Genomic DNA, 24,344 nt, shown 5'->3' with positions numbered 1-24,344 from the left:
TAAGACAATATATAAAAGTACTTGTCAACCTTTATGTATAAAGTGCTACTAGCAGGCTGTTGACATTCCCAGCCAAGTGACCTGGCGTCATGGGAATTTGTCCCTTAACTAAGTGGGGACTGCACTTAGCAACCCCTGGCCCAGAAAACTCTGTGCTACCCTTGAGGCCCGTGGGCCCGTGGTCTTGTGAGGTGCCATGCACATATAGGAGTATGGGGTGTACCCACAAAGCAGCAGTTCTCAAAGTGTGATCCCGGAGGGAGCAGCATCAGCATCACCTGGGAACATGTTAGAAATGCACATTTTTGATCCTTTGACAGACTGATGAGTCAGAAACTCTGGGTCTGGGCCCAGCAATCTGTTTTAACATGTCCTCCCCATTAAAATTTGTAAACCACCGGTTATAAAGGGATAACCAACATGACAGAAATTATGTGGGCAGTGGACATTGCATCTGAAAGGAGTCACCTTGGGAATTTACTCCAATGTTGCTGCTCCTTCTAAAACACGTTTGAATATCCCGTTTGTGTTACCAGATTTTGTCTAGGTTCTTTGACTATACTGGAGAAATAAATTTCAAGAGTATGTCGGGTGAGTTAGGCCAGTAATTTATTCAGGTAGGGAGGGAAGATAATTGGGGGAAAATAACAGACCAGACAGAGGAAGGGGCTGAAAAGTGATAAAGAGGGCTGGTTTACAGAGTACAATTCCCCGTTATAGACTGTAAATCCCCAGGTTTATTTACGTGGCCACATGGCAGAGGAAAAGTGGTGAGAGCGGCACACAGAGGGCAGGAACTGATCCAGAGGCAAGAGAGCGGGGCATGAGCATGCTCAGGCCTCGAGGCCTGCTTTATAAACTATTAATTATTCCACCCTTTTGCTAATGGCAGGGGAGGGGTTCCAGCTGTTTGCTGTTTTCATTGATCACCCCACCCATCAATCCCCCAGTGAGGACCCAGTGATAAAGTCCTTGGGGAATATCCGGGACTTCTCCTGACTTCCAGAAGAAGTCTTTGTTCTGAATGGCAGAATCCTGTGGGCGGCGGTCTTCCAGCGGCCATCTTGGCATTATTGATGTCCACGTGGATTTCTTGCCAGGTTCCCGATCCATCTATTGATTCCCTCTCTTACTAGCCTGCTTCATTTGGGATAGATCTGAGCGCCAGTGAGAGGCACAGGAGAAATTTAGTTTTATGATTATTCTTCTATTACCATGTACTTTAGTCTCAGGAATATGTCAAATGACTTTTGCCTTATTTTCAGAAATCAAAGCTACCTTCAAAAGTTTACCAGCATTGGGAATATTGAAAAGATTGTGCTGTAGGTTTTCATGTACTACGTGAGAAAAATAGAAATATGGAAAGGTTTAAAGAAATTGAATCACTGAAGAAGGTAGGGTCCTTAGGACTTCCTTGGTGAAGATTCTAGCTTTGGGTGATTAGGCAGAGTAAACTGTTAAAACAGTAAACCAGGTACCACTTCTCTCCTTGAACATCCTAAGCCTTTCTTTCTCCTTCACAGTAAAAGTCCAGGTTCCTTTAGGCACTTCTAAGGCCTGAAGTCACCTCCTTCCACTTCCCCCTCTCCTACAGTGCGGTGCTCGGGTGTGAGGTGTGAGGTGCTGGAGACCCCATGCCTTGCTGCTCCCCGACCCACTTCCCACCACCCCCACCCCAGCATGTTCCTGCCTCAGGGCCTTTGCACTGGCTGTTTTTCTGTCCTGATTGCCTCCTCCCATATATTTGCATACTTCTTTCCTCTCTCCCTCCAGATCTCTGCTCAGAAGTCCCTTTGTTATTGTGGTCTTCCTAACCAACCTAAATGAAACGGTAACCTCCCTATCCCCTAGCCTTTCCCCCCTTATTCTTGATTTTTATGCGTTGTATTTATCCTCACCTGCCCTGGTATGTTTACTTGCTTATTTGTTGTCTGTATTTTCCTTGAAGGCAGAGGTTTTGTCAGTTTTTGGTTATTGCTTTATCCTCAGTGTCTAGAGCAAGTAGCAGTGCTTGAGAAATATTTATTGAATGAAAAAATGAATGACCATTTGGTATGGTGACTGTATAGCTTAGTTTTTCTGGGTTATATCTGCTAACAGCTATTCTGGCTTATTGTCAAATCATGGGGTTACAGTACTTGGGATGAAAAATGTAGTTGATGATCCTTCCCTAGCCTGGGGCTCCATTGTGTCCCTCATCCTGCTCGGGCACACAGTAGGTGCTCCCCCACGGTCTGTGGCTAAATTAATGAAGACCTTCACTAGAGTTTAGGTTGAGTCTCCTTCTGCTCCTGACCTAGTTGTTTCTTTCCAGACTGTAGTTAATGATTCCAGACCTGTGTTTCTGCAGGGACTGGGATTCAGAGCAATACTTTCGGGAACTGACTTTCTTGGGGTGAAATGGTCAAAGCCCGGGGCTAAATTAGTTTTAATTAAATGTAATTCATTCGGTTCAGCCTGGTTTATAACTAACCATTACAATAAAACGTTCTTAAATGAACACCTGTTGCATCTGGGAAAGGTAGTGAAGTGGTTTACTTTGTGTTACGATTTTTTTGGGTACACTTTTTAAATTAAAGTCAAGAGATCACAAAGAACACTACATTAAAAAATTTTTAAAAAACCATAAAAAACATAAAAGTTTCTCATATAACCCACTCCCCACCCCACCACATCATTTTTGTAAATTGTATTTTTTTTGAAGATATATATATATCACAAAAAAAAGTTACATTAAAAAAACACGAGGTTCCTGTATACTCCCCACCCCCTCACCCCACTCCTCCCACACCAACAACCTCCTGCGTCAGTGTGGCACACTCATCGCCCTCGGTGAACACATTCTGGAGCACTGCTGCACCACGTGGATAATAGTTTACCCTGTAGTTCACACTCTCCCCCCTCTGTTGCGATTAATGTTGCCTTTCTGTGATCTTTGTGATCAGGATTTGACCCTCAAGCATGGCTGGCGGACTGGTGCAATTATCCCGGAGTTAAGATCTGAGCTCAAAATCATGAACACTCAGCAGTACATTCAAACCGTGACCTGGCTGCAGACCTTGACCGGGCTGCTGGAGCAGATGCAGGTTTGGGTTTCTTTTTCCTCTCACTCTTTCTGTAGGAAGCCTAAAGTTAGTGCACTGGTCAGTTATATCTTCTGTTTAACTGTGGTTATAAAGTATGAGGCTTTTATGTTACTGTCATTAAGCTCCAGACTAGAACTCCTGGGGTTGCTTTTCCCCTGTAGACTATGCCCGGTACCCTGAAGGGTCCTTTGAAAATGCACAACAAAGCCATTTGGAGAAGGAGCCTTTGAGGGGCTTTGTAACTACAGGGGCTTGTGTAGGGTGCTTCGTGAAAATCCATTGTCCTCACTCCCACCTTAAATCCCTGTTGGGGGATGTTTTGTAGGGTAGTATCAGTCCAGAAACTCTGCTGACATTGGGTCTATCTAGCCGCCTTGGGACTGCCTTTAGCCTGTTCTGGGCTTTCGTTTCCTTGTTTGTAAACTTAAGGTTCCTATGAAGTAAACACTTTAGTGTAGACAGCACGGCTTACTGACAAGAGCCTTAAAGCAAGAGTCAAGTTCTCTGGGTCCAGCCTCAATTTGATTTTGAAGATATTACCTACAATTTGCTGACTCACTGGAGTTCAGTGGCAGTTTTGTCTTTCTAGAAGTTGTGTGACCAGTTTTGGACGGGTAGTGAGGAATGTCGCCTTTAATGATCATTTCCGAGCCTGGGGAAGCTGCCCCTGTCTTGCAGCTGCGGCCTCTTTCTCCCACTGCCCCCTCCTCCTTTCTCCATCTCATGAGGGGTATTGCCTTCTCACTTGGCTCAGCCTTCTGGACTCTCACCGTCTGGGCGTGGGCACCGACTCTCTTGGGCCAGGGGCATGGAAGCACGCTTTCTTGGCCGGCACACCCGGAGCCTCTCTCACCACGGTTTGTTGCTCAAGGCGTGCCAGGCCGCTGTGGAGATGGGCAGGTGGCCCACGCGGAGGCAGCTGGGAAGCGAGCCCCAGCTGAGCTGGGAGGAGTGGCAGGCCGGGTCCTCACCCAGGACACACGCATTCCAGAACGTGGGTCCCCGCACGTCCCCGGGACCGCGTGTCCTGCATTCTCTGGCTGCATAACTTCCTGGGGCTTCTGATGAGGGCTTGGTTCTATTTCTCTTACTGTGTCTGTCCATGAGATGATTTTCTAAAAATACAAGGCTTTCGTCTGGGTTAATGTAGCTTCAAGCCTGCATATGTAATGCAGTATAATACTCTTTTACACCAGACATTGTGCTTGCTCTACACACATTGTGTATTCAGTAGTCACAGCTGTCCTGGGTGGGTAGTGCTATTTTTTCCATTAACAATAAGGAAATTGGATTTTTGAGAGGTTAGGTAACAGGTGCAAAGTCATAAAATGGCCAAAGAGGAAGGTGAATCCAGACCTGCGAGATGCCTAACCCCTTGCTTTAGAATGTAAACTGTGCTTCCCCACGTTACCTGGTTCGGGGGTCCTGGGTGTGACCAAAGGGTTTCCTCACCTTAGGAACAGCCTCTCTCTGTGACCCTGGCAGCCAGTCAGATAAACAGGCACAGTTCGTGTGAGGATGGCGCCGATAAATTTTAGCCTTGGCGATGGCATTTTTGTTTCTCTCTCTCTGAGCTGCGTGAAAAACCTGATGACTAAGGAGTGTGTGTTTTAGAGAATGGAGGGGCTGGAACTATTTCCATGACTTAGAGAAGTAAGTATACAAGACGTCAGGCTGGGGAGGGAAGAGAAGAAATCAACATCCACATCACCACCTTATGCCCTGGTGGGAAAACTGAGGTAAGTCACTTTTCCAGAATCAGATGGTGAACGATAGAGTCACGCTGTTTAGAAATACAGTGGGGGGGAGACGGACTTGGCCCAGTGGTTAGGGCGTCCGTCTACCACATGGGAGGCCTGCGGTTCAAGCCCCGGGCCTCCTTGACCCGTGTGGAGCTGGCCCATGCGCAGTGCTGATGCGTGCAAGGAGTGCCCTGCCACGCAGGGGTGTCCCCCGCGTAGGGGAGCCCCACGCGCAAGGAGTGCACCCCGTAAGGAGAGCCGCCCAGCGCGAAAGGAAGTGCAGCCTGCCCAGGAATGGCGCCGCCCGCACTTCCCGTGCCGATGACGACAACAGAAGCGGACAAAGAAACAAGATGCAGCAAATAGACACAGAGAACAGACAACGGGGGGAGGGGGGGAATTAAATAAATAAATAAATCTTTAAAAAAAAAAAGAGAGAAATACAGTGGGGATTTCCTGAGCACCAGGCACTATGGGATTTAGCCACACTTCATTCTCTTGACAAACCTTTGAGGTAGGTACTGACATCACCCCCTTTTTACAGATGAAGAACCTGAAGCACAGAGGAGAGAATAACATGCTCAAGCAAGGGCAGCTCCTGGGCTCTGTGCCTGGGGAGTCGGCTCAAGAGTCTGCGCACCCGCGCTGCCCCTTCTCAGGCTCTGACACCTTTTACAGCCTCTGTCAGGGCGGATTCACTGGGAAGTAGAGCAGATGGCCAAAGAGTCTCATTCCTCCCTGGCCTTGCCCTTTTGCTTTCCCTGCCTCACCTGCGGTTCCAGAGATCCCGACCCAAGTGTCTCTAGAACCCTCCTTGGGGATTATTTTCAGGGCCAGCCACACATTATTTGAACTATTCTCTGAGGAGGAAATGTGTCCTCTGAGGTTGGATTGGATTTTTCTGGAGCCAGCAGAGTATCATTTGGAACCAAGTCTGCTGGATTAAATGGAAGTGTTTAATTTTTGGTTTTAAAAAAGTGACAATAAAGAATAAAGTTAATTTGTTTAGTAGCCTTGCAGTGCATTCCAAGATGATTTGCGGTTAATGGCAGAGTGGTGGAATCGATAAACTCTTCCCAGGTAACATGTCAAAGACCACATTGAGACTACCAGATAGTAAATATTTTAGGCTTTGCAGACCGTATGGTGTCTGTTGCAACTGCTCAACTCTGCACTTGCAGGGTAAAAGCAGCCTTAGACAATATGGAAACGAATGGCTGTAGCTGTGTTCTGGTAAAACTTTATTGGTTGACGCTGAAATAGGAAATTTTATTCAGTTTTCATGTCTCATGAAATATTTTATTCTTTTGATTTTCTTCCGCCAGTCATTTATAAGGGGAAAAATAAAACTGTTGTTAAGCTCAATAGGCTGTTACAGAAGCAGGGAGTGAGATGGATTTGGCCCACCCTGGTGCAGGGTGTCTGGCTGGGTAGATTGTGATATTCTGGTCACACAGCCTGGGCAGGGCCTGTACAGTATATGTGGCCAGTCTACATTTTTGCCAGTGAAAAGCTAATTAGGTTAATCAACAGTCATTGTAAATAGAGATGGCTGAAGTCAGTAGGATGAGCCCTTGGTGTGGGCTTCGGGTTAGTCTTCTCTGCTGTTAGTCACAGTTAATCTTTAAATTAGTGAACACACATTGTTGTTGAAGTATTTCAAAGTCAATTTCAGACCCTTAGACTGTTATTTTAAGGAATTTGGCCTGGGCCGATGGGAGAGACTTGGGCATGTTTAAATACTGATGGGAAGGGTCCAGGTATGGAAGCTGAACATATGGGAGAGGGTTTTAGTTTCCCAGGCCACGCAAGCAAATACCGGGAAGTGGGTTGGCTTAAACAATGGGAATTCATTTGCTCAGGGTCTGAGGCTGGGAAAAACTCTGAATCAGCGCATCATCAAGGCGATGGGTTCTTCCTGAAGACTGGTGTGTCGGGGCTGGCCGCTGGTGATCCTGGCTCCTGTGCCACGTGGCAAGGCACCCGAGGACGTACCCTGGCCTCTCCCTTCTCTCCAGGTTCCACCTAGTTCAGCTTCTTGATTCCTGTGACTTTCTCTCTCTGTCTGAATTTCTTTCTCTTATAAAGGATTCCAGGAATAGGATGAAGAGCCATCCTGACTGGGGTGTGTCACACCTTAACTGAAGTAACCTCAGCCGAAGGCCCTACTTACAGTGGGTCCATGCCCACAGCAGTGGTTTTTCTGGGGTCTGTTCATCTCCCATCTAACAGAGAGATAGTAATTGTCATGGAGAAGTTATGGGAGGGCAGGTGGAGGGCGCCTCAGCCAGGTGCCGGGCCGTCCTTGGAAGGGAACATTTGAGGATCGGCTGGGTTGAGGGGCTCACGCATTGAGCTGGGATGTCCCCTCCTCTGGGGATCCTTCCCTGGCCTCAGATTTCTGTGGCCTTCCTCCTTTGCACATCACTTCAGCCACCTTGGGGTCTGCTGGATGTGATCCGCCATCGCTGGCTGCCCTCTGAATTCGGGACCGACGGAGAAGCAGTCAGTGGCAGGGGCAGAGTGGGCTGCACCTGTGTGGTCTGTCACTGGTCAAGCTGGGCTGGATAACGGGCCTTGACCACGACCTCTCATGTCTGCAGGGCCTTCCTTGGCAGGGCACCCCCTGCGAAGCCGGAATGGAGAGAGAGAATTCATGTGGCTCCCCAAAAAGAGAGCAAGTACATTGCCCGGGTAATCTTTATCCCAGTCACCAGTCAGAGAATTCTCCCATCCTGCAGGTATAGGATGGAGTAGGAAACTAAAAGCTTCTTCCTCAAATGCTAATTTGTAGGCCGGGAATGTTGGGGGACACGGGCAGGGGTTGCCTTCTGGAGACGACACCCCATGCTGTGTACCAGCGCATGTATCTGTCATGGTCACTCTGCTCAGCTGGTGTGTCCCCACTAGCGCCCTGCCTTGTCCACTTGTCAGCATTTAACATAATGCTTGGCACAGAGTGGTGCTAAATAAACATACAAATGAAGGAATATGTTAAAAGCTGGGGGCATCTGCAGATTTACCTTTTTTTTTCCCCAAGGAGGTATCAGAGATTGAATCCAGTACATGGAAAGCAGTTGCTCAACCACTGAGCTACATCTGCTTCCCAACGAGAGTTTTTTTGTTTTGTTTTTGTTTTGTTTTTTTTAGGAGGTACCCGGGATCAAACCTAGGACCTTGTAAATGGGAAGCAGGCGCTCACCCACTTGAGCTGCATCTGCTCCCCGTGAATTTGCCTTTTCCGTTCTAGTCATATGCTGTTGATAGTGTCTGAATTCTGTAGTGAGTAATTGGCTGATGGAAAAATGTGAAAGCTAAGGAGAAATACACTCACAGAATGACATCAGAACTCCCAGCTGTGCTGCAGCTCCAGGAATAGACAGTCAGTGGTAATCTAATGGTAGCTGCTTCCTGGTGGTATCGGTAGCGTTATTAGGCAAGAGATCCAAATTGGGCAGGCCCAGTTGACCTGGGCTTTGGTCTGAGTGATGGAGACCCTTAGCAGGTGCCTGTCAGTGTACTGCCAGGATGGTGAGCTGGGCAGATGTGACAAACAGAAGGGCCCTGGCTCCTACGTCAAAAGCACATGGCTTTCCCATTTGGCATTTTCCTCGGGCTTCTCTTCTAAGGTTACCCCTGTGGTCCTGAATTGTAGGGAGCCCCAGCTGTCCCTTGTGATCATGTGTGCTTCTGATTCTGGCTTGAGTGGTTCTATTTAGCCACAAGAACCTTGGCGAGAGACTTGTGAGATTCCATTTATGTTGTGGGCAATTGCCATTCTTTTGGCCTTTTGCACACGTCATCTTGCCAGAAAGCTGCTTTTCCTTTTAGCAGAGGTGTTCTGCCTTTTTGTCTTTTTCAAAATAATTATCTTTTTCCCCTTAGAACATTTTAAAAGATTATACAGTTGTAATTATAAGGAAAGAAAATTAAAATCATTTATAGTTCAACTGTCCTAGCACAAACTTAAAAAAATTTTCCACGTTAATTTCCAAATGTGTGCACATATTTTTATATGCTTTCAATTAGTGGATATATTGTCTCTATTTAACTGCCATTTGTATAGGACGTATGCATTACATGTTCATGTTTCTAATACGTCTGTAATACCTAGTATTTTACACACATGTATGTCATGTATGTGTTTTTTGTGGATACATATTCAATATGTTTATGCATAGCTTCTACTAAAACTTAATTGCTTCATAATATTCCATCTTGAGTTATAAAATCACATTTCTAGTGGTTTCTAACTTTTTTAGTGAAGAAGGCAGGATTTCAACTGGGAAGTCTGAAAATGTGTTTTTCATGCAAGTACCTGCCTCTTAGACTTGGACGAATAAAGTTCTTCTGGGAAAACCACCCCATTAAAAAATTCTCACCACTTAATGAGTTTATTTGAAACCAAACAACCTTAATAATTATTTTGCGTCCTGCAGGTTTACAGAGATGCTGAGTCACAGCAGATTTTGCAGGAGTGGAAAAAGGAACGAAAGGGGATGAGGTAAGAGCGGCCTGTGTAAGGCAGTGACCATCCCCCCCCCCAGCCCTGTGAGCGCCCCACAGGGCCAGCCCTGGGCATACTTTCACAGCATCCTTTTTCAGCTCCCAGGTATAATTGTGACTCCCTGGTACCCAGAATCAGCCATCTGCTGCTAGTGAAGTGTGACATTGCCTGGAGGCGAGCAGTGGCCGCTGTCATACCTCCTGGGCTTGCCGTGGACAAGGCGGGGAGAAGGGAGCTTTTCCTTCTCCTTCCTCCTCTGCCTCCTTGACTTTCCCATGTGCGTGGTGGCCCTGTGCGTTGGAAGTGCCGGCAGCACAGTGTGGCTACGGGGGCAGCGTTTGGAGGTGGACCCTGAACCTGTGATGAATTCTTAGGGCTCCTACAAACCACACGCTTCTTGGTAGCCAAGGATATTTCAGGAATGTGCACATGCTCAGTAATCAGAATGGTTTTTGCTGGTAAAGCACGCTCAGCTGTCACAACAGTTTGGCGGGTTTGCGTCTCAAGGGAACAGTTGTTCCCGAGGGGACTGGTTGCCGGTCCTGCTTCCCTGTGAAGGGTGTTTTAGAGATGGTGACATCTGCATGCACATTTTTACTCTTGTGCTTGGTCTTCTCTATTCTCCTGGGCACAGGCATCTCTGAGGGTTGGAAATAGTGGTAGCTGCCTGGGCCCCGGGCTCTGAGTGGGGGGCTGCCTGACCTGGAGCCTGGATGGGGGTGGGAGGGCACAGGCCAAGACCAGGCATCCATTCCTTGGGGCTGCAGAAGCCTAGTGAGGTTTTCATTCAGCCCTTCCCCGCCCCTCTCAGGATGCCTGCTGTCTTGGGGCTCCTTCTAACTCGATTTCCATTGAGATAGAAATGTTGGGTAAGAGGGTGAGGGGGGCAGGCATATAATACGATTTTTAAAAATTATTTATTTATTTCTCCCCACCCCCTCGTTGTTTTGCACTTGCTTTGTCTGTCTTCCTTGTTTCTTTGGGAGGCACCGGGAGCCAAACCCAGGACCTCTGATGTGGGAGGGACGCAGGTGCCTAATTGCTTGAACCACTTCTGCTCCCTCCCTTGTTGTGTCTCTCATTATGCTTTTCCTCCCCATGTCTCTTGTTGTATCATCTTGTCACGTCAACTTGCTACACCTGCCTGTCATGTTTTCTTGCTGTCTTTGTTAGGAGGCATCGAGAACCTCTGCTCCCTGCTTTGTTGTGTCTTTCATTATGTTTTTCTTCTTGTGTCTCTTGTCACATCATCTTGCTGCATCAGCTTGCCATGCCTGCCTGTCATGCCAGCTCGCTGTCTTCTTTAGGAGGCACTGGGAACTGAACCCGGACCTCCCGTGTGGTAGGCAGGAGCTCAGTCGCTTGAGCCCCATCTGCTTCCCACATAATGTGATCTGAGTTTGGGCCCCTTCCTTGGCCCCGAAGGCCAGACCTGGATCCAAACTCCTGGGATGGTTCGTCTCCAGGGAACTCGGATTATTAGAGAAAGGAAATGTTTCACCTATCAGAAATTTTGTTTTCAATTCTAGTCTCTAAACATCTTACTTCTTCATGAGCTTTTTCAGTCAAAGTTAGAAAACCAGTTATGTTGCTCCACCCATAGATCTATGCTCTCTAAATTGTCTACTTTTTGGCTGCTGCAACATGTCCTGTCTGTCACCAAATGAGAGACAACTACTTCCAACTGGTAGCTTTTGTCCCACCGTTGAGTGAATGACTACATTTCTTGCTGTGTTTGTAACAAACTGATCAGTATTCATATGAGATTCAGTTTGCTGGAATATACTGTGTGCAGGGCCCCAGCCCTGGTGTGGTTTTCACATCACGTGTGTGTTGGATGGTGTTCACTTGCTGAAGCGGGAAATAAGCAGAGTGACTTTTGGTGGATGAATGGGCAGACTTCTCTTAGTTAGAATTTGGGGTTATAGGTACAAGTCCTGTAACAAAAATACGTGATCTTGATTTTAGTAGTTGAAAAACAGACCTTTCTGAATCATTCTTCATTGCTTCTTCTTCAGGGAAATGACCAAAAATTTCTTCAATGCCCAGTTTGGAAGCTTGTTCCGCACAGACCAGAACCCAACCTACTTCCTGCGGCGCCTCTCTCGATTTGCCGACATCTACATGGCGTCTCTGAGCTGCCTCTTGAACTACGATGTCAGCCACACTTTCTACCCCAGGAGGACTCCTCTGCAGCACGAACTTCCCGCGTGGTCTGACAGCCCCTCCACCGTCAGACTCCCTGTCCTGCAGGAGATCCAGGCCAAGTAACCAAATGCCCCTCTGTGGAAAAAGCCAGAAACAGTGCCAGCCCCAGAATGGGCAGACGTGAGGGGGTTGACGTGTGGGGACGAGTGATGCTTTCTGAAAAGATACAGATATGCCTTTTGATATTTCTGTGGTACTTTTGGAGAATATTGCCCAGGTTGTTAAGACAGGAGCTAACAGCCCACCGGTCCGGGCTTTCTCTGCGCGGTCTCGGGCTGGAGGACGCGCTTCGTGTTGAAACTGTGTGTGACTTGGCCCCTCAGTTTACTGAGATCCTGTAACTGACGTCCCTTTTTCTGGGATAGGGGAGACCTCTGGATGTCATTTTGAAACTTCTTTATTGAAAACTTAGAGGCAATACCTTGGGACTCTGGGACATTGTGTCATGCAGAGATAAACTCAGGATTCAGTGAGCTCTACGATAGCTTGACACTCCAGTCAGTAGCTGGGATGAACCCTAAACAGCAGACAGAACCCCAAACCCCAAAATGTTTGGCACTGAGACTTTGGCACTTGGTGTGTCATTTCAAGGAAAACACAGCCTTCCTGGGAGGACGTGAGAATGAGTATGAGAAGTTCCCCCTCTTTTACATTTTGTCCTCAGTGGTCTGCTTCCCAGGTCCTACCCTTGGTCGGGGATGGACAAATGGTGTAGCAGGGGTGGGTGGGTCACTCTTTTTACTCTCTTTCCCAGGGGAGAGGGGGGCATGGAGACAAATGCTCTGACTAAATTGCTCTCTAGGTAGCAAAATCAGACTTGTAGAATAAGGCTGCAAGAAGCAAGCGTGTCAGGAGGGCCAGGACATTTGTGTAGGTCTCCCAGAGTCTGTTAAACCTGACCAAGCGACCCGACTGTTGGTTTAATGTGCTCCTTGGAGGAAGGAAGATGAAACAGTGCCGTGCCCTGGCACCCACTGAGCCGTGCTGGACTCTTGTTGGAGCATCCACATTACTAGATCACAGATCCTCGAAATTGTTCTCGTCTGGAAGGATCCGGACACCTGAGTCACCCAATGAGGAGGGTGCTTGGATTCAGTCGGGAGGAGGGAGGTGGCTGTCCCCTTAGCCCCCGCCAGCCCTTCCCTCCCCTCCAGCTTCTTCCTGCAGTGTTTGTGTGGCTGTTTGGGGAGTTGGGGTGCTTTTCTTTAGGAATTTGGTGTGTCTAAGGTGGGAGATGATAAAGGGCATTGTAGCTAAGCTAAAAATTAGAAATGACCTAGTTAACTTGAGCTTTCAGGGAAGTGCAAACAGCATGGTTTCTTAAATCCTGAAGAGGAAGAGGCGTGAAGGGGGCTTGCGGAGAGTGCATGCTTTTCCGGCATTTTTATCGTAATAAATGTCCTGTAACCAGCTAGTGACAAAGTGCTGGCTTGGCATTCCATTGGCTTCCTGCCAAAATGCAGAAATTTAAGTTACTTAGTTACGTAGCATCCTCTGTCAGGCCATTTGTCATAATGGGATTTAAGCTATTTTGCTGCATTTAACTATCTTGGTGGTGGCGACCCATAGGACCCAGTTGCGCTCCTTCTTTTTCCTTCCAAATTTTACTACAACCACAGGACCACCTGTCTTTGGAGCAGGAGAAGGCATGTTGTTTGTTGTTTGCTTGCTCCTAGGTGTTTTCAGCATCCAAGTGTATTAAGGTGTTGAACTGGTGCGGGGTGGGTGCCCAGAACAGCTCAGGTGTTACCAGGTGCTCTTGGCTTAGGATTCCTGCTTTGGAGAAGCAGACTGAGGGAGTGGCTATTATCTAAAATAAGATTCTTGGTTTTCATCTCATCAGGTTCATTGGGTGTCTACTAGGCCCCAGCTTCAGGGTGTTCGTTTGCTCAAGGGTGAAGTAGATGTATTTTTAACACCTGTTTCCATGGATGCCTAGGTTAGGTAACCTGAGAACGGGGGTGGGGGGGGGGGGTGGGGGTGGGGGAGAAATATATTTTCTGGACAATTTACCATTTACCACCATTTAGGAAGGTTTCAGTGTCTGGGCCATCGAGCTTGGCGGTGCGGAGATCTGCCGGTGGGCGGAAGTGTGCCGTCTGTCTCAGCAGGGCCCACTGAGCGTCCACCTGGCAGCCTGCAGACCCACGCACATGGCCAGCCCCCAGGCCGAGGGCAGGGGCGCTTTCCTACTCCTTTATTATCCGCCTCACTCACTCAAACTCTCAGCTGGGATTCTGATGCACAGAACGCGGCGGCATTTTGGTCTTAAACAGTTTTCTCTCTGAAAGCAGATGGGCACATGGGAGGTGAATGTGCTTTCTACCATTAAAAACAATCAGATTGGAAAGTGAACAAAATAAAGTGTACATAAAAAAATGACCATTTTTAGCATTGCTAGACTGATTTTCTAAGAATGATGTGAGCAGAAGTTCATAGGCAGGGCAGTCCATGCCAGCAGGGCTCATGATACCCAGAGCAGGTGGCCCTGGAAAGGACCTGCATGACTGATGTTTTCCAGAGTTGCTTTTATAGATGAAATTGCCATTTTTTTTTAAAAAAATTAGGCATTTGTGTTGGAGCTGCTCCTTTCCTTGAAACATATCCTTGGTGTTTTTATTTATTTACATATAATAAATAAATAAATTTTATTTATTTATAAATACATTTTTAATTCTCTTCAGCTCTACTTTCTACTGACACCATAATGCCATGCAACATAAACCACCTGTTACTGATGCAGGCACCTCTCAGACTAAATTACTAGTTGCTTCGAATGCATGGGCCCCGTTAATTATTGCAAAGGAGAAATGAAAAGTAATCTTTCCTCTTAGCTCGTTTAGATTTTGGGGAAATAAATGGCTTCTCCTCTCCTTCCCCGAAGGTCTTTTAAGCATCAGGGAGAGCGCTAACAATTGGAATTGAATTCCACAATGCCTAGTGCTTATTTGCTGCCAAGGAACCACTTGCGGGCACTTGACCTAGGATGCTCCAAGGTAAATTTTGCCCGAGGCAGGGTTCCTTGATTGCTTGATTCAAGGACTAGGGGGCCTGGATTTTGTTCTCTTAATATCAATTTCCCATTGTACTGTTTTCCCTTTTTTTTTTCTTGTCTTAGCATTTTGGAGGTTGGCTCAAAGTTCAGCTAACCTTTGCCACCACTTGCAAATTAAGGAAAGGAAAGACGTTTCTCTAATCCAGGGTTCTGTAAATTTTTCCTATAAAGGGCCAGATAGTATCTTTTGCGTTCTCTGTTGCCACTACTCGAGGAATGGGCGTGGCTGTGTTCCAAGAAAACTTTATTTACAAAAATAGGTGGCAGGGCTGGCTTTAGTTCTCAGGCCATGGTGTGCCAACCCTTGATCTAGTGGATTGTGTTGGTGGCAATGGCAAGATTACCTTGCTGAAAGAAAGCCTGCCTCGTAGCTTGGATGCAAATAGAGAAAGAAGTTCTGTAGTCATTGTATTCCCTTAAAATCTGCTTTCTGGGCATTTTATTCTTAAGCCAGGGATAAAATCCATGGTGTTCTAGCACATGGCATAATTGCTTCTTTTGGGGTTATTGGGCTGCCAGGCTCAGGTACCAGTTGCATTCGTTTGTACCTGGATGAGTAATGGATGCTGGACTGGGCTGCTCAAATCCTGCTTTAGTACAGAAGATTGCTTCTCCCAGTTGCTGGGCGAGCTCCTGGCTGCCTGTCCGCAGCTCTCAGCCCCCTTTGGGAGTTTCCTCTGCTGAAGAGCCTTGTTTCACCTGAGGCTATGCCACCTTCCCAGAGCAACCTGTAACCTCTGTCTGGTCAACGTGGGGGCACCAAGCCTGGGCTTCATACCCCAAATGGGACAAGTCCGAGTGGCCATCAGAGCTTTGGAGTACCCTGTCGGGTCAGCTGGGGATCATTGTGGATACTTTACAGCCCAACCCCTCCCTCGGCCAATCTTGCCCCTCCCCCTCTCCTTCCCCTCCCTTCCCCCTTCCCCTACAGACAGGCCTATGTTGATGGTCCACTTCCTGCATGCCAGTCTCCCTCTTAGTGTCTGCTTTCCCGGAACCTGGCGTGCAACCGTGCTTCTCTACTTTTCTAGTACTGCAGGTTTGAACCTGACTTAGGAAACAGTTTTCTAATTATTTAGTGGAATGACAAATTATGCCTGTATGATATCAGACGCAATAAATACACATTAGGTAGATTTACTATTTATTTTGAACATAAATTTGCTATTTATTCTAAATGTTGATTCTATTTATTACGTGACAGTGGACTTCCTGCCAAATAAAAGTTTGAATTGTATTGACTGGTTTATTGTAAGTTATCCATTTTGTGTGTCCAAGGCAATGGCAAAACTCTGTCATTTTCTGAGGGACCCACTGAAAGATCCCAGAGTTAGTTTTTTCTTACCACCCTCATCTCCCCTGACAACCTCATCCGCTTGTGTTCAGGGCTTGAAGACTTTGCACTTAAGCCACAGACATCAACTATGGTCTGAGCACAGCCTTCCCTGGGCAACAGACCACGTAGTGTTCTCCCCCAAGGCTGTTCCCGCCTTGAGAACGTGAAGATGCCCAGGTACCCACGTTTCTAATCACATTACCAGGAGAGATGGAAATTGGAAGCGGTGTTTCACAGTAAGAAAATACTGAGTTAGGAGTAAATGTTCGGAAGTCAATTCACTACTGGGTTTTGGATAAATTCATAACTATTTTGAAGGGCTTGTTTTTAAAATGTTAAATGTTTCAATGCCTTAATATCCTTGACCTCCCGTTGTGTCGATACCTTAACCTCATTCTCTCCCTCCATGGACGTCTTGCCGGTTTTCTTCCTCCCTGGTGAATCTGTCCCACATTCTTTTTTGGGCTATTTCCTGGAAAACATGGCATTTCTGACATCACAACATGTTCAAGATGGGTAGTAGGTTGCTCCTTTGCCTGGAACTGGGGCTTCTTTCCTTCCCTGGAGTTGGGATATAGCTGAGTGACTTCTAGAACTTTAGACTTGGCTCAGCAGAAACCCAGGTGATGTGCAACCAAGTTACTTGGGCCACGAGGGGGCTCTGGGGAGACCTGCCTAATTCCAGCCCAGCCTTTCATGCCTGCCCCAGCTGCGATTCTAACCTCGGGCAGTATTTCTCTGTAGGGGACAATATGGGGATGTGTGGGCTTGGAGTGGGTGTTGGCTTGTCGCAGTGACAGCACTTCAGGGAGGGACCTGGCGTGGGCAACGTCCTGGATGGCGCAGAAGCGCCTGGTGCAGTTTGCCCTGTTGCCTACACCACCATGAAGGTCTTGCCTGACGTCCATGGAGGTGGCAACCTGTTCATAGTTTTCTATAACTAGAACCTGTTTTACATGTAATCACAAAGAGTTTTTTGACGTGATTTCAATTTATACTGGATATTCCAGGAGTGCAGTTATGTTTAAATCAAAGGAAGATTTTTAGCTTTGATTTATTTGGAACTTCGTAAAGAATTGCTTGTCCAATGCCACTCTTGGTGTTTGAATTGCTAATCAAACACACACAGGTCAGTCTGTACTTGTAGTTGACATTTTTATGGAGATTCCGTTGATATATGTGTTTTAGTTTGCAAAAAGCTGCTGAAAGCAACATACCAGAAATGGGTTGGATTTTACAATGGAGGTTTTTTGACTTGCAAGCTTACAGTTGGGAGGCTGAGAAAAGCATCAAAATCGAAGCATCACCAGGCAGCGCATTCTCCCTGAAGACTGGCTGCTGGCGACTCCAGACTCCTCTGTCACGTGGGAAGGAGGCGCGTGGTGGCATCTGCCAGCTCTGCCTTCTCCTCGAGGCTCTTGCTTTCAGCTTCTGGCTGCTCCGTCTGTGGCTATCTCTCTCTCAGCTCCTGTCTTTTTCTCTCCATGTGTATCCCATTGATAACAACTCCAGTAAGAGGATTAGGACCCACCTTGGGCTACACCTTACTGAAGTAACCTAATCCAAAGGGCCCTTAACTGAAGGAATCTAATCAAAAGGCCCCACCTACAATATGTTCACACCCACTGGAATGGATTAGCTCTAGTGACATTTTCTGGGGTCCATCCAACACCAAATGATCACAGTATGCATATAAGAATGTACTTATTTAACAACCTTGTTTCAAAATGTCAATTTTAAAAAGTCCGTAATTAGTTGAATACTGTCTTCTCTTAAATTCAAACTTGTTTGAAGAAAACGTAATTATCTTCATTATTCTGCACCTTGGACAAGCCCTTTCCTCAAAGATAATTATAATAAGAAATGAACATTTTTGTAGTTAAGAGAAAAGGTTCAGAATTTCTTTGTAAGTAGCTGGATGAGAGTATTTTCCCTCCCTGTTCTCCTGGCTCCTAAGGACCAGAAGAGGTTTCAGGTGGAGGCTCGTAGTCTTCTCCCTCCCTTAACAGTGAGGCCTTCCGCCAAGCAGCCCTCGCCTGGTCACGTGCTCTCAGCTCCTGTCCAGGGTCCACAGGTGGGGAGTAACTATGCAGGCGTTACCCTCTCAGCAAAGACTCTTTATCTTGCGAGTATCAGGAGACCCAACTCTAACTTGGTTTAAACCGCAAGGGGATTTAAGGTTTCTGTAACCCGAAGGCCCAGACACGGGAGGCTTCAGAGTTGATTCCATGCAGTGGCTCAACAACGTCATCAAGAGTATTCCCAGAGTACTGGGAATCAGAGTATTCCCGGGCTCCACTGTGCCTTCGGAGGGGTTGGCCTCATCCTACAGCAGGGTAAACTCTTTTGCATCCTTTAATTGAAATAAGTCGTTTCCAGTTGGGGACTTTATTTCCTGAGGGTTTAGAGTAAAGGTGCTAAGGAAGCTTTAGGTTTCAGGGTTTTGTGTCCTGAGTTCCAACAAAACAATGCAAACTGAATTAGGGTCCCAGACTTTATGAACTCAGGCTGAACACTGGCACAAACCTGGTGAGGTTGCAAGGGATCTTCTGTTAGGGGAAGGGGGGAATTGACCGGCATTTTCAGACTATGTGGCATGTAGAGCCAAGATCCATGAGTGTGGCGACATGGACGTTGGGCCAGAGGCTGTGGGGAGGAAGAAGAGCCCTGGGCTGGGAGAGAGGGAACCTACATTCTTCCAGCCATACCCCATCTGGCAGCACCACCTGCCACTACTCCTCACAGTTATCTGGGCCTCTGCTCATCTGTCGGAGTGTGGTTGGATTGGTGGTTTTTAAACTACCCCCCCACCCCATCCCTGGACTCTCCACCCTAAATAGTCTCATGAAGAAGGCCATATATAAACAAACAAAAGCAGACCTGTTTCACTCGTAGGGGTGGGGAGGCCCGGGGCACCTCTGAAGCCTTAGGCTCCCCAGAGCGTGGCGATCTCTGCAAACTTTTAATTCTGATACCCCATGATTCTGAGAGATGAGTTTAAATGCTGCAGAGAAGCAAATACACAATGGGGTCAGTGGTCCCCAGAGGGCGCTGTACTGAGTTTCACTGTGGTGCCCTCAACAGTGAAGGGGAGGTGCTGGGTCCTGCGGCTGCGCAGCCCAGAGACCCTCCAGTCTTCAGGGTGGTTTTCCTTCGGCAGCCCGTGTTCTCCAAGGCCTGCCTTCTTTGCATTTCTCCATCCACTCTTCTCTCTGGTGCTGTCTGGCCCTGAGGCTGGCTTCTCTTAGGGGCAAAAAGGCTGCAGCAGGTGCAGGCTTGGTGGGAAAGCCTACTTGCGAGAGCATACTCTTCTGAAACTTTTAAATTGAATCGAACACTCGCAAAATGTTAATTTTAACTGCCTAATACCTGGTTGCTACTTGAGCAGGTGTTTCCGTTGCCCTCTGAAGCAAGGGGTTTTGGTATGTATCACTCTAGCAGTGTACTCAAGGTGGAAGGGGCATGTTCAACCTTCTCTGGCAGGTTGCTTGTGTTAAAAAGTCCCATACACCAGACCACTTATAATATTTGGAAAGATGATGGTGTTGATTCTAGTTATCAGATATTCTTAAAAAAAATTTTTTTTAATTGAGGTATAATTGACATGCCATAAATTCACCCCTTAAAGTCTACGATTCAGTGGTCTTTAAACTTGTTTACAAGGGGGTACAACTATTATTTACTATCAAATTCCAAAACATTTTTATCACCCCCAAAAGAAACCCTGTACCCATTAGCAGTCACGCTCCACTGCCCCTCCCCCCAGCCCCTGGCAACCACTAATCTGGTTTCTGTCTCTGTGGATCTGCCTGTTCTGGACACTTCATGTAAACGGAATCATACAATATGTGGCCTTTTGTGCCTGGCTTCCGTCACTTAGCATAACGTTTTCAAGGCTCACCCATGTTAAACGTATAATCGGCATTTTGTTCCTTTGTAGGGCTAACATTCCACTGCATGGACATCCCACCTTTGATTATCCACTCAATCGACTGAAGAACATTTGGCCTATTTGTGGTTATTCTGAATAATGCTTCTGTGAACATTTGTGTACAATTTTTTGTGTGGACATACATGTTCATTTCTCTTCGATACCTACCTAGGACTAGAATCGCTGGGGCATATTGGTAATTCTGTGTTAAAACTTTTTCAAGAACTGCCGAACTGTTTTTCAAAGTGGCTGCTCCGTTCCATTCCCACCAGTAATCTACAAGGGTTTCACTTGTCCTGTGTCCCGACCAGCACTTGTTATGGGCCGCCTGTGATTATAGCCATGGCAGTGGGTGTGAAGGGCCACCACACTGTGGTCATCATGTCTTTTTAAACAAACAAAACTGCATTGAGGAGGAATTTTATAAGGCAGACGTTGAATATTTAGGCCCTAATTAGTCCTAATAACTGGGTTTTTTTTTTTTTTTTTTTTTGGTAAGAGTTACCAGGGACTGAACCTGGGACCTTGTACAGGGAAAGCAGGTGCTCAACCACTGAGCTTCATCTGCTCTCCAATGATAGCTGGGTTTAAAAAATTTTTTTTAAATTTTTTTAGGAGGTACTGGGGATTGAACCCAGGACTTTGTACTTGGGAAGCAGGTGCTCAACCACTGGAACTACATCTGCTCCTTCTAATTAATGGATTTTGGCTTCCTTGTTTGCCTCTTCCCATGGCGAGCAATATTTTTGCTTCCCAAAAATGCTAGATTTGTTCTGTTTGACTTTATTTCTGTTCCAAAAACATTTATTGAGTACATTTCATGTGCCAGACACTGTGCTAGGTGCTAGGGTACAAAGATGATTGAGACCCAGTCCCTGCCTTCTGGAGCTTACAATCTAAGAGGGAAACAAGACAAGCCCGCAGAGACTGCCGAGGAGGGGAGAACGTAGCAAGTGCCATCTGAAAGGGACAGAGGAGGGCAGGGGAGGGCGGAGTCACCCTGGGTTGATGGGTGGCTGGGGCCCATGCTACTCCATGGTCCCTCACCCAGAGAAACAGAAGACACCCCCTACTCCAGATTAACCGAAGAGGTGAGGGGTGGCTTCTGAGCGCTCCTCCATACTCTAAAATGTCAGAGGACCTTCCCTTCCCAAAAGGCAACCGGTGCTGAGAAGTCACAGTTGACGGCCTTCGGAGGTGCCGATGGCTGAGGTCCGGGCCCTCAGAGCCCCCCCAGGGGGTCGTTGCTGTCAAGCTGCAGCTCCGTGGAGTCCTGGAAGAGAGAGGCCCGTCAAACACTCAGAAACGGGCTGCTCCGCTTGTCTAGTCCTTCCAGGTGCAGCTTTTCTTTGCGCCATCGGTCTGAGACCTAAAACGTGATTGTCCCCCACGCTCCCTGGGACCACCCGTGGGGCGGGCGCGTCCCTCCAGGCCTGCGGTATCCCGGGGTGGCGTTAAGGGCACTTCTGGGGCAGCCTCTGGGCTTGAAGCTCTGTGGCCCTGGACAACTCACCTGACCTCCGCTGCAGTTTCCTCATCGAGAAAGTGCCCTCATCCTATTTGCCACATAGGCGTGAGGGTTAAGTTAGATACTACATTTAGCAAGATGTGAGCACCCCTTAAGCCCATATGGTTATACAAAACGCCTTTCAGGCTGAAATTCTCCTGAACCAGGGAGAAAGCCTAAGCAGAAGTCAACACTCCAGAGGCAGCCAGCTGTCTTTACGTCTGATCAGCATGGAGGCTTTGTTAATTAGCATATGAGATGTCGGAAATGTTTTTTTTTTTTGTGGGTGGGACTAGTGGTATTCAAGACATCTGGATTGGCTACAAAAATTATCCCAGCACCCCAGACTTCAGTATATAAGGCGTGGGCTCTAATTGTTCTTTGGGATGGTACTCCAGGCTTAGGACTCTTGTTACTGGAAGATTCTTGTCACCTGGTTTGACTAGAACAGGGGTTCTTAATCAGGGGTCCATGGACCCCCAAGGGGTCTGTGCAAAGGTTTCAGGGGGTCCGTGAGTTTGAATTGAAAAAAAATCAACTTATTTATTTTCTCTGACCTCTAACTGAAATCTAATATTTCCTTCACTTATGAATGTGTGTGATAAATTACAGTGGTATTCATTTCATATCCCATTAAAGTTGTTGCATATCTCGAAGAATTGCTTGGAAATTACGGTGGTTGTTAGACCCGATGCTAGTTGAAAGTCATAAAGCTATCTGCTGCTGCATTCTGAGAAGGGGTCCGTGGTTTTCACTTGACTGGTAAAGCGGTCCGTAGAACAAAAAAGGTTAAGAACCCCTGGACTAGAAGGTTAGCTGACTTGGATTTTTAGGATACCACCTCGCCTGCCTCAGGTTAATCTTTCACGCATGGTGCTCAAGAGCCATTAGAAGAGGACAGGCTGTTGGGATTGCATGGAGCTCATTAATGGGATGTATGACTTACTTTTCCTACTTTTTTAAACAAGCAAAATAATTGATTCCAACATAATAATGCTCATAGAAAAAAAACATTAGTTAATAAATGCAGTTTAACTGCTCACCACCCTTGCAATTTGGACCACAAACATTTACATGGGGTTGATTAAAAAACAAAATAAGATTTGTGACCTGATTGTTTTTCAATCGATGAAATGAAATCAGCTACTTCTGGCACAAAGACGCATAAGATACTTACCTTCAGTTTCCTTCAGAAAAACAGGAGCATCCATTGTACCATACAAGCTTAAAAATGGCACAAGATAATAGTTCGGTGCTGTTTCTTTCCGTGCCTCTTCTAAAAATTCAATAACTAGTGTGCAGTCTTGTGGGGAAACAGCATCTGTTATTAATAAAGCAACTACAGCAGTGCTGGCTTCAGCTAATATTGCATGAGAAGTGTAGATCCTCACAAGCCAAGGGTCAAGTATTTCTTTGGACCTGAGGGATGCTGTCAGCTCAGAGTCTGCTGAGTTGACAAGGGCACGCAGCATACTGGCCATCAACTTTTCTCATTTTTATATACAAGGAAAAATTAAGTTGAATCCCTAGCTTCTCAATCTAGAACCGTAATAAACTGTGGGCAGGGCATAGCTTCCACATCCAGTGGGCATGGCACCCTCTGCCCCGGGGTCCCTGGCTTGAAGGGATCAGTGGGGTTCCCATCTAAGCTCAAGGACCATCAACTCTAGGAGAAATGGTCTCTTCTTGGAAGACCAGAGCAGAACATTCACCCATAGATACAAAAGGCCTCCTCAATGACAAATAGCTCTGACAACAAAGGAGAAAATTCCCGGAAAACAGTGTGAGTCTAAGTTCGAAGGACAGCTAGAGGAAAGAAACTTTTTCTAAGGCTGTCCTTTGCACCTGCTAGCTCATAAATGTGTGCATGGGCAGCAGAATTCAGTCTGAGACCTTATTCACGGTGACAGCTCACCTGGTCGTGCAGTTGGGATGGGGTGACCTGCAGCTCACCTCTTCCTCTACCTCCGGGAGGCTTCTGCCATCCACCAGAAAGAACCCAGGAATCCTGGCCCACCAAATTGGCTTCAGCCAGTGTGCCACACCAGCTTTTAGGCTGACTGCCCTGAGACGTGCTCTAGCAGTGAGCTTTCTTGGTGTCAAGCTGTCCACTGAGATTTGCTGAAAGACATCCTTCTCTCACACCCAGCCGAACCCATCCATAGATAGAAAGGCAAACTCACCATGAAGGGGTCATAGGAAGGTTCTGGGGGAGTCGAGGTTGTGCTCTCGTACATGGGGTTCGAGAGGTTCTCAGGTTGCTGCTTGCCGAGAGCCTCGACGTTGATATCCTCTTCTGACTGTTCAGAAAGACAAACACCAGGGCTGGAAGCCAGGCCTGTCTCTGAGGCAGGGGTGGCTCAGCCAAGTTGGCGGGTAAAGCAAGCTATGCCCCAGCCTCTGGCAGCTTTGAGGTTTAGAAGGTACCTGGGATTGAACCTGGGACCTTGTATATGGGGAGCGGATGCTCAACCACTGAGCTACACCTGCTCCCTGAGCTTTTCCTTTTTAACAGTACCTTATTGAGATGTGATTTCACACAATAAAATGCACTGATCTTAAGTGTCCAGTTTGATGACTTCTTACATATGTTGACCCCTGTGAGACACCACCAAGTTCAGGGAGTCGAGATACCCGTTCTTCTACTGTCAGGGTCTGTTCTAAACCCCTTCCATGAAATAATCATTTAAACATTATAAGATCCCAAAGAGCAGGGGCAATTATTATTGTTTCATTCTCATATGGGGAACTGAGGCACAGAGAGGTTAAGTCCGTGCTCAAGGTCACACAACCAGTGAGTGGTCAAGGTGGGCTTTGAGCCAGGATGGCTTGAGCGCTTCTGTTCTTACCCACTATGCTGTGGTGCTTCCCAGCAGCCTGCTGTGCCCTCCCGTCTCTCACATTTTTGGTGGAAAGTCAGAATACTAACCACTTTATATAGCAGGGACATTTATTAATTCATTTATTAACTC

At 47.0% G+C, this 24,344-nt stretch overlaps 2 protein-coding genes across 3 annotated transcripts in view; one reads left to right on the top strand and one right to left on the bottom strand.

The window, feature by feature from the left end:
* NT5DC3 (5'-nucleotidase domain containing 3) overlaps positions 1-14,095 on the top strand; it is a 71,443-nt gene extending 57,348 nt beyond the window's left edge. Inside the window, exons 12-14 of the mRNA XM_004446804.4 lie at positions 2,946-3,086; positions 9,268-9,332; positions 11,354-14,095. Of these exons, the coding sequence (XP_004446861.2) occupies positions 2,946-3,086; positions 9,268-9,332; positions 11,354-11,606 (459 nt within the window). The 3' untranslated portion in view covers positions 11,607-14,095. The remainder of the gene's footprint in view (positions 1-2,945; positions 3,087-9,267; positions 9,333-11,353) is intronic.
* Positions 14,096-20,632: 6,537 nt separating this feature from the next.
* The window catches only part of STAB2 (stabilin 2), a 171,593-nt gene continuing 167,881 nt past the window's right edge, over positions 20,633-24,344 (bottom strand). For both annotated transcript variants that reach the window (XM_058308640.2, XM_058308641.2), the window contains 2 exons: positions 23,556-23,672; positions 20,633-21,138 (listed from right to left, as the gene is read on the bottom strand). In XM_058308640.2, the coding sequence (XP_058164623.1) occupies positions 21,088-21,138; positions 23,556-23,672 (168 nt within the window). In that variant the 3' untranslated portion in view covers positions 20,633-21,087. The remainder of the gene's footprint in view (positions 21,139-23,555; positions 23,673-24,344) is intronic.

Source organism: Dasypus novemcinctus, chromosome 12, assembly GCF_030445035.2.
Source record: "Dasypus novemcinctus isolate mDasNov1 chromosome 12, mDasNov1.1.hap2, whole genome shotgun sequence".
NCBI lineage: Eukaryota > Metazoa > Chordata > Mammalia > Cingulata > Dasypodidae > Dasypus > Dasypus novemcinctus.
The sequence above is the reverse complement of the archived record's forward strand: the minus strand, read 5'-3'. Positions and strand labels throughout refer to the sequence as shown.